We start from the raw sequence: 13645 nt of genomic DNA on the forward strand, positions 1-13645 counted from the left end.
TTAAAAGCATAAAATAGTTCCACGTAGGTATAATTAGGGGTCATGTACAGTAACTGTGACTAATAATCCCGGCTTTTTTATTTTTTACTTATTTCCTTTTTTTTTTTTTTTAAGCTCATAATTAAATGTTGGTTTTTAGTATTTCTTTTTATTTTTTTTGTATAATATTTTTTTCCTTGTTTATAGTTCCCTCTGCGGGCGCAGGACGAATTAGTATTCCAAACCTTTCTGTGCTCAGGATAGTACCTATAAACTGGAAATTGAAAAATCAAATAGGAGTGCAATTACATTTTGTAGATATATATTTTTGGTGCGCTCGTAAAGCGCACGGTTAATGGCGGTCTCCGCGCTTCCTTCAGTGTGGAGCAGAATAAAAACTGTATTGTAAAATGTGCAGGCAGAACGCTTTTAGTGTCGGGTAACGAGGATTAAACATAGTCGCAGGTAAAACTTACAGCCACTTTGTAGCACCTTCAGTATTTCCTACCAGTAAATGGACCTAAGTGATATTTTATTCTTTGTGTCCTAAGGCAATCATTACAATTATATATAGGTGTATGTATATTAGATAGATAGATATAGATCTTGTTTTGTATTTTGTTCATTAATAATGGTCCGGGACCGCATACAAAGAAATGGTCCGATAAGCAGCCTGCAGGACCTGTGATAACACTTGGGTTGGGGATTTATCCCCCATATTATTTATTGGTACTCTTTACTTAGTAGGGGGGCCATCGCAGGCATCGCATGCACTAAAAAATCGGGTGCGATGCGACCGACGCGATGCCCACGATTTCCCATAGGGAACAATGTTAAATGTCTCAATTGACCCGATTTTCCTGTTCAATGCCTCAATTGACCCGATTTTTCCATAGGAATTAATGTTAAATGGGCCACAGAGGCCAAATAGGCACCCTGAAGTGTGAAATGGCCACCCCAATTGTTAACGCCACCCCACGATCAACGTGAACCCGAAGCGTGGCGAGCGGCGGCGTTACGCGTCCTCCGACCTTTTCATACCCCCACTATCCACGTCGGCGTGGAGTTGAGAATAGAATAGTGTGGCGAGCGTAGCGAGCCAATGAGCCCGAAGCGTGGCGAGCGCAGCGGATACCTTCACAGGTATACGCGTTCCCTCGTTGGCTTCACAGCTGTCCGTGTCCCCTTGCGGGGCTCGCCACGCTTCGGCCTCGGTGGCGCGCTGCGCTCGCCACACTTTCTGTTCTCAACTCCACGCCGACGTGGATAGTGGGGGTATGAAAAGGTCGTAGGACGCGTACCGCCACCCCTCGCGGGGGCCATTTCACACTTCAGGGTGCCTATTTGGCCTCTGTGGGCCATTTAACATTGTTTCCTATGGAAAAATCGGGTCAATTGAGGCATTGAACAGGAAAATCGGGTCAATTGAGACATTTAACATTGTTCCCTATGGGAAATCGCGGGCATCGCGTCGGTCGCATCGCATCCGATTTTTTTAGTGCATGCGATGCCCGCGATTTTTTACTAACGATGCCCACGATCAAAATCGTGGGCGCCGTTCTAAGTAAAGAGTACCTATTTTTAAACCGTTATTTATACAGCGCACACATATTCCACAGCGCTGCACAGAGAATATTTGAACATTCACATCAGTCCCTGCCCCAGTGGAGCTTACAATCTATATTCCATACCACATGTACACGCAAACAGACATTCTAGGGTTAATTTTGTGGGAGCCAATTAACCTACCAGTATATTTTTGGATTGTGGGAGGAAACCGGAGTATCCAGAGGAAACCCACGCAAGCACGGGGAGAATATACAAACTCTGCACAGTTAGGGCCATGGTGGGAATGGAACCCATGATCTCAGTGCTGGTGGCGGTAATGCTGACCATTACACCGTCCGTACTGCCCCGTATATATAACACTTGGTGGGGATAGAACCCATGGCCTCAGTGCTGTGAGGCAGTAATGCTAACCATTACACCATCCGTACTGCCCTGTATATATAACACATGGTGGGGATAGAACCCATGACCTCAGTACTGTGAGGCAGTAATGCTAACCATTACACCGTCCTTACTGCCCGTATATATAACACATGGTGGGAATAGAACCCATGACCTCAGTGAGGCAGTAATGCTACCCATTACACCGTCCGTACTGCCCCGTATATATAACACATGGTGGGGATAGGACCCATGACATCAGTGCTGTGAGGCAGTAATGCTAACCATTACACCGTCCGTACTGCTTCGTATATATAACACTTGGTGGGGATAGAACCCATGACATCAGTGCTGTGAGGCTGTAATGCTAACCATGACACCATCCGTACTGCCCCTTTATATATAAAACACATGGTGGGGCTAGAACCCTTGACCTCAGTGCTGTGAGGCAGTAATGTAACCATTACACCGTCCGTACTGCCCCGTATATATAACACATGGTGGGGATAAAACCCATGACCTCAGTGCTGTGAGGCAGTAATGTAACCATTACACCATCCGTGCTGCCCAGTATATATAACACATGGTGGGAATAGAACCCATGACATCAGTGCTGTGAGGCAGTAATGCTAATCATTACACCATCCGTACTGCCCTGTATATATAACACATGGGGGGGATAGAACCCATGACATCAGTGCTGTGAGGCAGTAATGTAACCATTACACCGTCCGTACTGCCCCGTATATATAACACATGGTGGGGATAGAACCCATGACATCAGTGCTGTGAGGCAGTAATGCTAACCATTACACCATCCGTGCTGCCCCGTATATATAACACATGGTGGGGATAGAACCCATGACTTCAGTGCTGTGAGGCAGTAATGCTAATCATTACACCGTCCGTACTGCCCCGTATATATAACACTTGGTGGGAATAGAACCCATGACCTCAGCGCTGTGAGGCAGTAATGTAACCATTACACCATCCGTACTGCCCTGTATATATAACACATGGTGGGGATAGAACCCATGACCTCAGTGCTGTGAGGCAGTAATGCTATAACCATTACACCATCCGTACTGCCCCGTATATATAACACATCGTGGGGATAGAACCCATGACATCAGTGCTGTGAGGCAGTAATGCTAACCATTACACCATCCGTACTGCCCAGTATATATAACACATGGTGGGAATAGAACCCATGACCTCAGCGCTGTGAGGCAGTAATGTAACCATTACACCGTCCGTACTGCCCCGTATATATAACACATGGTGGGGATAAAACCCATGACCTCAGTGCTGTGAGGCAGTAATGTAACCATTACACCATCCGTGCTGCCCAGTATATATAACACATGGTGGGAATAGAACCCATGACATCAGTGCTGTGAGGCAGTAATGCTAATCATTACACCATCCGTACTGCCCTGTATATATAACACATGGGGGGGATAGAACCCATGACATCAGTGCTGTGAGGCAGTAATGTAACCATTACACCGTCCGTACTGCCCCGTATATATAACACATGGTGGGAATAGAACCCATGACATCAGTGCTGTGAGGCAGTAATGCTAATCATTACACCATCCGTACTGCCCTGTATATATAACACATGGGGGGGATAGAACCCATGACATCAGTGCTGTGAGGCAGTAATGTAACCATTACACCGTCCGTACTGCCCCGTATATATAACACATGGTGGGGATAGAACCCATGACATCAGTGCTGTGAGGCAGTAATGCTAACCATTACACCATCCGTGCTGCCCCGTATATATAACACATGGTGGGGATAGAACCCATGACTTCAGTGCTGTGAGGCAGTAATGCTAATCATTACACCGTCCGTACTGCCCCGTATATATAACACTTGGTGGGAATAGAACCCATGACCTCAGCGCTGTGAGGCAGTAATGTAACCAGTACACCGTCCGTACTGCCCGTATATATAACACATGGTGGGGATAGAACCCATGACCTCAGTGCTGTGAGGCAGTAATGCTATAACCATTACACCATCCGTACTGCCCCGTATATATAACACATCGTGGGGATAGAACCCATGACATCAGTGCTGTGAGGCAGTAATGCTAACCATTACACCATCCGTACTGCCCAGTATATATAACACATGGTGGGAATAGAACCCATGACCTCAGCGCTGTGAGGCAGTAATGTAACCATTACACCGTCCGTACTGCCCCGTATATATAACACATGGTGGGGATAAAACCCATGACCTCAGTGCTGTGAGGCAGTAATGTAACCATTACACCATCCGTGCTGCCCAGTATATATAACACATGGTGGGAATAGAACCCATGACATCAGTGCTGTGAGGCAGTAATGCTAATCATTACACCATCCGTACTGCCCCGTATATATAACACATGGTGGGGATAGAACCCATGACATCAGTGCTGTGAGGCAGTAATGCTAACCATTACACCATCCGTGCTGCCCCGTATATATAACACATGGTGGGGATAGAACCCATGACTTCAGTGCTGTGAGGCAGTAATGCTAATCATTACACCGTCCGTACTGCCCCGTATATATAACACTTGGTGGGAATAGAACCCATGACCTCAGCGCTGTGAGGCAGTAATGTAACCAGTACACCGTCCGTACTGCCCGTATATATAACACATGGTGGGGATTGAACCCATGACATCAGTGCTGTGAGGCAGTAATGCTAACCATTACACCAGTATTGCCCATACTTTTTCGCTCAACCACTAGTCTGTGTTTGTATAACGTGAGAATAGACATCGGTCATTAATCGCGATATCTTTATTGGCGGAAGCGGCACCAAGGATAATAGGATATCCCCATTAGACTGTCCTCCACTCCATAATCTCTACAATGGCACCTAGCCCTCTGTTTCTGCCACTCTGATTCTTATTTCCTGCGTTCCAGTGCTGCGGCTTCTGCCAACCCCTCTCCCGCTTTGCGAACACCTCGGCGACTGATAGTCATTGAAGGCGTTCACAATGGGATCTGCATATGTGCCAATTTGCCCCACTAATGAATCACCCCCTTTTTGTTGGGTTCTGTGGAACTAGGGTGACCAACTCATCCCTCTAATCTGGGACACATTAATTACACAGGTTCTGTGGCAGTTTAAAACCAGGTGAAAGCCAGCCACAGAACCTGTGTAATTAACGTGTCCCGGATTAAAGGGATGAGTTGGTCACCCTATGTGGAACCCTTGAGTCTGCATATAAATAAAGGATGTTCATTTTCTGTCAGAGAACTGTACCTCAGCTCAGTTCTATAATAGGACCACTAGGTGGCAGCAGAGTACCTTCGCTGGACACTGTACAGCATTATTTTATTTTTTTTGTAAATATCTGTGGGACCTTAACTGCACTTCAGTTCTATTTGCAGATATACACTTATGTTGAATCTGTTATTGAACTGATCCTTTTTTTTTTTCCACCAGTTCAGTTTCCTAATTAGCTATAATGCTTTGTGCTGAAAGTAGACATGCACAGCAAATTACACAGCTAATTATGTAATGGTAGGGGGAAAAAAATCTGCATCCCACGCCATAGAAGCTTTTCTCTGGTTGCGTAGCGCAGGTCACTGTATTTTGATGTATGGGAGCTCTGTGCAGTACAGTGGCTGAACTCCCATGGCGTCTAGATTAGCTCTAATCACAGCCTGACGCCTGGAGTAAAACGCATCAATATCTGTACGGTTGAAGGACGGTTGCCCGTAAGCTTTTGCCTTGTTGATTTCCTGAAACACGAGCGTGTCAGCACAGTTCAGAGACTTCATTGCCGCAGTGCTGAAATAAACATGAACTTTCCCGTTACACAATGTTCTGAGAGGGCTCTGTGCGTTCTTTCACCCGCAGGTATCGTGTCGAGATCAGGAACGCTGACCTACGAAGCTGTGCATCAGACGACGCAGGTCGGGCTAGGACAGTCTCTGTGTATCGGTACGTTTTACTCTGCTTTGTGTTTATCCAGCCGATAAAGTCTAAGATAACCGTTGGATTTCTAAAGTAGGGTATCCGTCATGCTTGGCATAACACCCCAGCGCTATCTACCCCCAGATTCACCCATCATGTTCTTCTCGCTTTTGGAAAAGTACAAAAGAAAAGCGCAAAGTACATTACTGTAAAATTAAATATGGGGTACATTTCTTACGACTAGTTGTGTGAATAGTCTCTAGAATAAAATCCAAAATAGTTTTATTGTTGCCCTCCATTAACCCCTTAAGTGGTGGGTTTTTATTTTTAGGGAGCGCTACACCACTGGGCGAGTTTTTTTTCTGGGGAGCACTCCCTATAAAAACAAAGACGACTGTAACCCCCGGGTCCGGGCAGCGCCGCTGAGCACTGCTGCCCGGCCCTGCCCCGACAACCCGGCTGTGTGCGGCGTGACGTTACAAGGTCACGTCGCACACAGCCGAGAGAAGGAGGCAGGGCCGAGCAGCTGGAGCTGGCAGCTGCTGAGCGCGGCGCTGATCTCAGAGCTCAGCTCAGCGCCACTGCCCGGCAGGAGGGAGCGCAGGCAGTGCGACTCCCAAGAATTTTCCGTGTTTGACAGTCTCCGTACTGGAGCATAACACAGATAATTCTCGGGAGTGCCACTGAAGGGGTACTGAAAGCTTGCAATTTGGTTTACTTGCATGCACATGAAAAGTGCTTATGGTACCAAATAATTTGCGGTTGCAGTTAGTTAGATTTATTCTCCATGGGTTTAAACTCAGCTTTGCCGTTACCCTCAGAGCAGGTGCAGAGTTGGGGGAAATCCCTACTTTACGGTAATGCTTCTGTCATGTTTAGTCTTCAGCCGATTTTACCTGTTAGTCTGTTTCTATTTAAACAGTCAGCAGTTCCGCCTCTGATAAGATGACTCCTGCCTGTATAGCACTTTATCGCATGGTCAGCAATACCCAGAGGTCGCCAGGATTGGCTTTTTCTCTTTTTACGTAGAAGTATTACAATAATATATATATATATATTTATTTTCTGTGAACACAAGATTTTTCAAAATGTTAATGCGTTGATAGATTTTGCACAATTAATTATTTATTTTTCAAACTTTTGGATTATTTGTCCTGTTTCAAGTTAATGGTTCCTGGTTTTGACAAATTCTAGGAAACTTAACAAAATCTTTTAAATGGTAACGTGCCTGAAACATGCTCCCCCCCCCCCCCTTTCGGTTTGCAGGTATCGGTGGTGACCCGTTCAACGGAACAAACTTTATCGACTGCCTCGACGTCTTCTTGAACGACCCTAAGACAGAAGGCATCATATTAATCGGCGAGATTGGCGGCAGCGCAGAGGAAAATGCAGCCAACTTCCTGAAGGAGAACAATTCTGTAAGTATTTAAGTTTATCGTAGATAAACACGTGTTACAGATTCTTTCTGGGGTTGTTCAGTAGGAACAAGTGATATCATTGAGGCATTGTGCTTCAGTGCTGCCCGGCTGCTGCTTTTTGGTAATATCGAGGCAGCATGCAGAATGGCTGCTTCCGCTCCACAGACCAGTGTCGCTGGTAAACAGTTGTCACAATCGGGAAAAGTTTATTTGCGCTTTGTAGCCGTAGATTATTTTTTTTTTTATTATTTTAGATTGAGGGGTTTCTAGGTGGCTTCTCCTAATTACTTGTTGCAGAAAGCATGAATGGTGTTATGTATGAGGTAGTGTATCGCCTCCTTCAGATCTGTGGGGGTTATGAGACACAGACAGGCTCCAAAGATCATAATTTTTAAGTGATGACGTGTCCAGATACTTTAATATCCTTTCTCGAAGGCCTCATTGACTGTGAGCCCGGAAGTGGCGGCACAGTTGACTGTGAGCCCGGAAGTGGCGGCACAGTTGACTGTGAGCCCGGAAGTGGCGGCACAGTTGACTGTGAGCCCAGAGGTGGCGGCACAGTTGACTGAGCCCGGAGGTGGCGGCACAGTTGACTGTGAGCCCGGAGGTGGCGGCACAGTTGACTGTGAGCCCGGAGGTGGCGGCACAGTTGACTGTGAGCCCGGAGGTGGCGGCACAGTTGACTGTGAGCCCGGAGGTGGCGGCACAGTTGACTGTGAGCCCGGAAGTCATGGGGTCGCTAAACACTCATTTGACTGGTGTAGCTGATGGTGTATAACAGAGGTCTCGTCCGTAAATCCCACACCGCTCTGTCCTCTGGCGTCCATGACTGCCAGAGGACAGAGCGGTAGCTGATTTCCGGATAAGCGTGTGCCAGCGCACTAGACAATCCTGTAGTGTTAGCTAGCAGTAGTTCCTACATTACCAGTACATAAGTCAGGCTGAAATTCCAGCCCCACTTCTGTCTTATAATAATAATTTTATTAATATAGCGTATATTCTCCAGCACGACTCAGACCTAAAAAAACATAGCATATATGACATAGCATATAGGGCACAATTCAGACTAGGCTGCATATATTCACTACCTAGCTGGTTAACACCGCTCCACCGAACGCACCCCCCACCTGGCCGGATCCCCTCGCTACGCAGCGAGCATACGTCTACTTTTACCATCAAATGATTTTTCCTCTGTTTGCAGATCACAGTAAGCCAGGACTTACTTTGGTACTTGTGTATTATCGGGGCACCCATTACGTAGTTTACGTAGTGCTGTATTGAGAATACCAATACAGCAATATGCTGGCTACGTAAACTATGTAAGTGGCCCTGGAGTCCTATAAATACACAATGCTTAATATCCCCACTATCCACGTCATACCCCCAGTATCCGCGTCGGTGTGGAGTTGATTTTATAAAGTGTGGCGAGCGCACTTCGGGCACGGTGGCTCGCTGCACTCGCCACACTTTATAAAATCAACTCCACACCGACGTGGATACTGGGGGTAAAATGGCTGGTCTATACTTACCCTTCTCCGGCCCGGGCACTGCGTCGATCCCCACTGACTCACGCTGGGATCCACGGTGATTCCCCGGCAGTCGCATTCAGTCCCCCTGCACCAGTGCTCGCCACGGACGCTGTACGCAATTAGCGTAGTGCCGCTGAGGGAGCAGGGAAACCATGTGATGTGCCACCAGCGGCACTACGCTGAATTACGTACAGTGTCTGCTGCGAGTGCCGGAGGAAGGTGACTGAACACTGCCGCTGGGGAATAACCGTTCTGCCGCCGGGGAGTCATCTGGGATTGCCGCCCGGAGGAGGGTAAGTATAAACCACACCACCCTGCTGCCTCCTGTATTATCACGGGGCCGGCTACGCTTAGCCTACCTTGAAAACGTAGCGTAGCCGGGCGCCCTGGTAATACACTTACACTTACTTTTGGAAGGTATTTTGCGAATTGGGGGCAGGCACTGACGCCATGTGATGTCATTAGTCCGCCCCGAGCAGGCAGGGGCACACTTACATTCGCTGTGGTCCATCCAGCATTTCCATGGGCGCGTCCATCGTTTTTGTGTGCAAGCCCGTAAAATACCAGGTGCCCACCCTGAGACACCACCTGCCTATGAATCGGGTAACCAGCGCCCCAGTGAATGAATTGCATGCACAGACCCCCACCATTGGGGACGGGGACAAATTCTGACCTGTGCGAACAGGCTTGAATTGGCCCTAAAGTACGATGGATTTAGTATTACAGCTAGTAGAAAAAACACACAGGGGGGGGGGGGGGAAATAGCTTGGGTGCACAATACGCATATAGCAGGGTGGGCGCAGTTGTGTTAGGTCATGGGGATCGGTTTTTCAAGGTATTAATGTAGATATGTCGCGCTGCTGAGTTGCCCATTTAAATTTGCATCCTGTTAGGCAACTCCTAATACACAACGTTAAACCGTGATGTGCTTGTTCTCCCGGTAATGAGCAGCCGTTCCAGCTCTGCAAGTCTCTGTACCAGCGTCTAACAAAGTGTGTTTACAGCCAATGCAGTTGTCCTCTTTTCTTTTGTTAAATTGCCGTATTAAGCCGCGCAGCCCCAGGCGTAGTGATATATTTGCACCACCAATAGGCATTCATCTACTTAATCCTTTAATGTCAGAGCGTTTAAACACCAGGATACACACCGGAGCACAAAAGTAACATCTTGGCCGAGAGCGAGAACCAGAATCATCCAGAAACGTTGTGCCTATGTGGAAGAGATTACGTTACATCTCACGGCATGAGCAAAAGGAAAGATGTACTAAACTGGAGCCAATAAGAACTTCCGGCCATTCCCAACGGCAGCCTATCATATTACCGTAGCCAATAGAGAGCTACAACATTTGCATAAAACAATCTCGTGTAGGAAATGTGGAAAAGATGTTAAATACAAATATATCATTATTACGTTAGCCGTTATATAATGTCAACATATTTCATTGCACGTCGGGAGTATAACATTAATGACACGAGACTGGGAGCGGACATACCGATAAGAGGGCCCGGTGCTTAGTCTGTAGGGAGATAGGAGTATTATAAATGGTACAGCGACTTTGCAGGCGTGTGGTATATTTTGTTCTCATTCTTGACCATATGGACATTAATTATGTTGACGTTAATGAAATATCGTTGTGCTTACAAATGGCCCTGGTGGTATAGTGGTGACTTGTATGGTAAGCCAGTTCCAGTGGTGTCTTCGGTGTCCAGCTGTGATGGCTTCAGGCTCATCCTGTTGTGCCCTCCTTTATTGAGTATATCCAACCCACCCAGTACTTTCTCTCTAGTGCCTTACCCTCACCTACTGCAGACTAACCCCAACAGTCCCCTCCTGAATGGGGGCCCTAATCCTCACCTACTGCAGCCTAACCCCCAACAGTCCCTTCCTGAATGGGGTCCCTAACCCTCAGCTACTGCAGCCTAACCCCAACAGTCCCCTCCTGAAGGGCTTTAACCCTCACATACTTCAGCCTAACTCTCTCCCTAGTGATTTGCCCACACCTCCTCTCCTGCAGCCTAACTCTCTCCCTAGTGATTTGCCCACACCTCCTCTCCTGCAGCCTAACTCTCTCCCTAGTGATTTGCCCACACCTCCTCTCCTGCAGCCTAACTCTCTCCCTAGTGATTTGCCCACACCTCCTCTCCTGCAGCCTAACTCTCTCCCTAGTGATTTGCCCACACCTCCTCTCCTGCAGCCTAACTCTCTCCCTAGTGATTTGCCCACACCTCCTCTCCTGCAGCCTAACTCTCTCCCTAGTGATTTGCCCACACCTCTTCTCCTGCAGCCTAACTCTCTCCCTAGTGATTTGCCCACACCTCCTCTCCTGCAGCCTAACTCTCTCCCTAGTGATTTGCCCACACCTCCTCTCCTGCAGCCTAACTCTCTCCCTAGTGATTTGCCCACACCTCCTCTCCTGCAGCCTAACTCTCTCCCTAGTGATTTGCCCACACCTCTTCTCCTGCAGCCTAACTCTCTCCCTAGTGATTTGCCCACACCTCCTCTCCTGCAGCCTAACTCTCTCCCTAGTGATTTGCCCACACCTCCTCTCCTGCAGCCTAACTCTCTCCCTAGTGATTTGCCCACACCTCCTCTCCTGCAGCCTAACTCTCTCCCTAGTGATTTGCCCACACCTCCTCTCCTGCAGCCTAACTCTCTCCCTAGTGATTTGCCCACACCTCCTCTCCTGCAGCCTAACTCTCTCCCTAGTGATTTGCCCACACCTCTTCTCCTGCAGCCTAACCCCCTGAAAAGTACCTGGGTCCAGCCAGGCTCTCTACTGCTCGGCCTGCATTAGGGACAAGCAGCCTTCCATCATATGTAGAATTTGTTTTAATATACTGTATGCAATATGTATCATAGATTTTATAGGTGATGGATCTGAAACTTGGCATTACAGATTCCAACATTGGGCATGGGATCCCCATCAGTGAGAACACTTGTTTGCTTGCCATTTAGTCATGAAGCCTAATAAATGATGAGGAAGAAGAAAATGAGTTTAGGATAGAATATAGGCCGGGCGTTACCTCCATGCAATACAATATGAATATATGCAACTGTTTAGCAGGTGAGTTTTGAATCAACAGGAGATAGAGGGCCCTGCATGTGAGAGCTTACATTGTAAAGGAGAGCGACAGACAGACAGGAGGACACAAATGGAGTAACGTGAGCATGAAACAGGGTTAGGATGCGAGATGGGGTGGAGGGAGCATGGAACAGGGTTAGAATAAGAGATGGGGTAGAAGTTAGCTGGAACAGAGGGTTAGGATGAGAGATGGGGTAGGAGTGAGCGAAGAACAGGGTTAGCATAAGATGGGCTGGGAATGAGCATGGAAAATGTTTAGGATGAGGTAGGATTAAGCGTTGAACAGAGGGTTAGGTTGAGAGATGGGGTGGAGTGAGCATGGAATAGAGTTTTAAGATGAGAGATGGGGTAGGAGTGAGGGTGGAACAGAGGGTTAGGATGAGAGATGGGGTAGGAGTTTGCGTGGGACAGGGCTAGGATGAGAGATGGGGTAAGAGTGAGCATGGAACAAGGGTCCTTATTCAGATCTGATCGCAGTACAAATTTGTTCTCAAAATGGGCAAAACCATGTGGGCTGCAGGTGGGGCAGATGTAACATTTATAGAGAGAGTTAGATTTGTGTGAGTTATTTTGTTTCTGTGCAGGGTAAATACTGACTGCATTATTTTTACACTACAATTCCAATTTCAGTTTCAACACACCCCACCCAAATTTACCTCTCTCTGCACATGTTACATCTGCCCCACCTGCAGTGCAAATGGTTTTGCCTATTTTGAGAACAAATTTGTACTGCGATCAGATCTGAATAAGGGCCAAGGTTAGGATGAGAAATGGGATAGGAGTTAGCGTGGAACAAGGTTAGGAGGAGAGATGGGGTAGGAGTTAGCGTGGAACAAGGTTAGGAGGAGAGATGGGGTAGGAGTGAGCATAAAACAAGTTTTAGGATGAGAAATGGGGTAGGAGATAGCGTGGGACAGGTCTAGGATGAGAGATGGGGTTGGAGTGAGCATGGAACAAGGTAAGGATGCGAGATGGGGTAGGAGTGAGCATGGAACAAGTTTTAGGATGAGAAATGGGATAGGAGTTAGCGTGGAACAGGGCTAGGATGAGAGATGGGGTAGGAGTTAGCGTGGGACAGGGCTAGGATGAGAGATGGGGTAGAAGTGAGCGTGGAACAGGGTTAGGAGGAGAGATGGGGTAGGAGTGAGCGTGGAACAGGGTTAGGAGGAGAGATGGGGTAGGAGTGTGCGTGGAACAGGGCTAGGACGAGAGATGGGGCAGGAGTGAGTAAAAAGTTGGTCTTGATAGCTAGTTTGAGGTTTTGCAGAGTCTCTGATGGGGAGAGGCAGAGAATTCCTGCGATAAGGAGCAGCATGTGCAAAATGTTGGAGGAGCGATGGTGTAATCAATAAAGAGGAATGCATTAGCAGAGCAGAGGATGGGTGGTAAGTGTAAGTGGAGATAAGGTCAGAGATGGAACACAGAATGAGAGATGGGGTAGAAGTTAGCGTGGAACAGAGGGTGAAGAGGAGATATGGGGTAGGAATGAGTGTGGAACAGAGGGTGAAGAGGAGATATGGGGTAGGAATGAGTGTGGAACAGAGGGTTAGGATGAGAGATGGGGTAGGAGTAAGTGTGGAACAGAGGATTAGGATGAGAGATGGGATAGGAGTTAGCGTGGAACAGAGGGTTAGGTTGAGAGATGGGGTGGAGTGAGCATGGAATAGAGTTTTAAGATGAGAGATGGGGTAGGAGTGAGGGTGGAACAGAGGGTTAGGATGAGAGATGGGGTAGGAGTTAGCGTGGGACAGGGC

At 47.6% G+C, this 13645-nt stretch overlaps 1 protein-coding gene across 1 annotated transcript in view; it reads left to right on the top strand.

The window, feature by feature from the left end:
• Positions 1 to 13645, top strand: part of SUCLG1 (succinate-CoA ligase GDP/ADP-forming subunit alpha) — a 51538-nt gene that overhangs the window by 26767 nt on the left and 11126 nt on the right. The window contains exons 6-7 of the mRNA XM_083179987.1: positions 5806 to 5889; positions 7129 to 7280. Coding sequence (XP_083036113.1) covers positions 5806 to 5889; positions 7129 to 7280 — 236 coding nt within the window. The remainder of the gene's footprint in view (positions 1 to 5805; positions 5890 to 7128; positions 7281 to 13645) is intronic.

The sequence above is a fragment of the Crinia signifera genome, chromosome 1 (assembly GCF_055691185.1).
Source record: "Crinia signifera chromosome 1, ASM5569118v1, whole genome shotgun sequence".
Classification (NCBI taxonomy): Eukaryota; Metazoa; Chordata; class Amphibia; order Anura; family Myobatrachidae; genus Crinia; species Crinia signifera.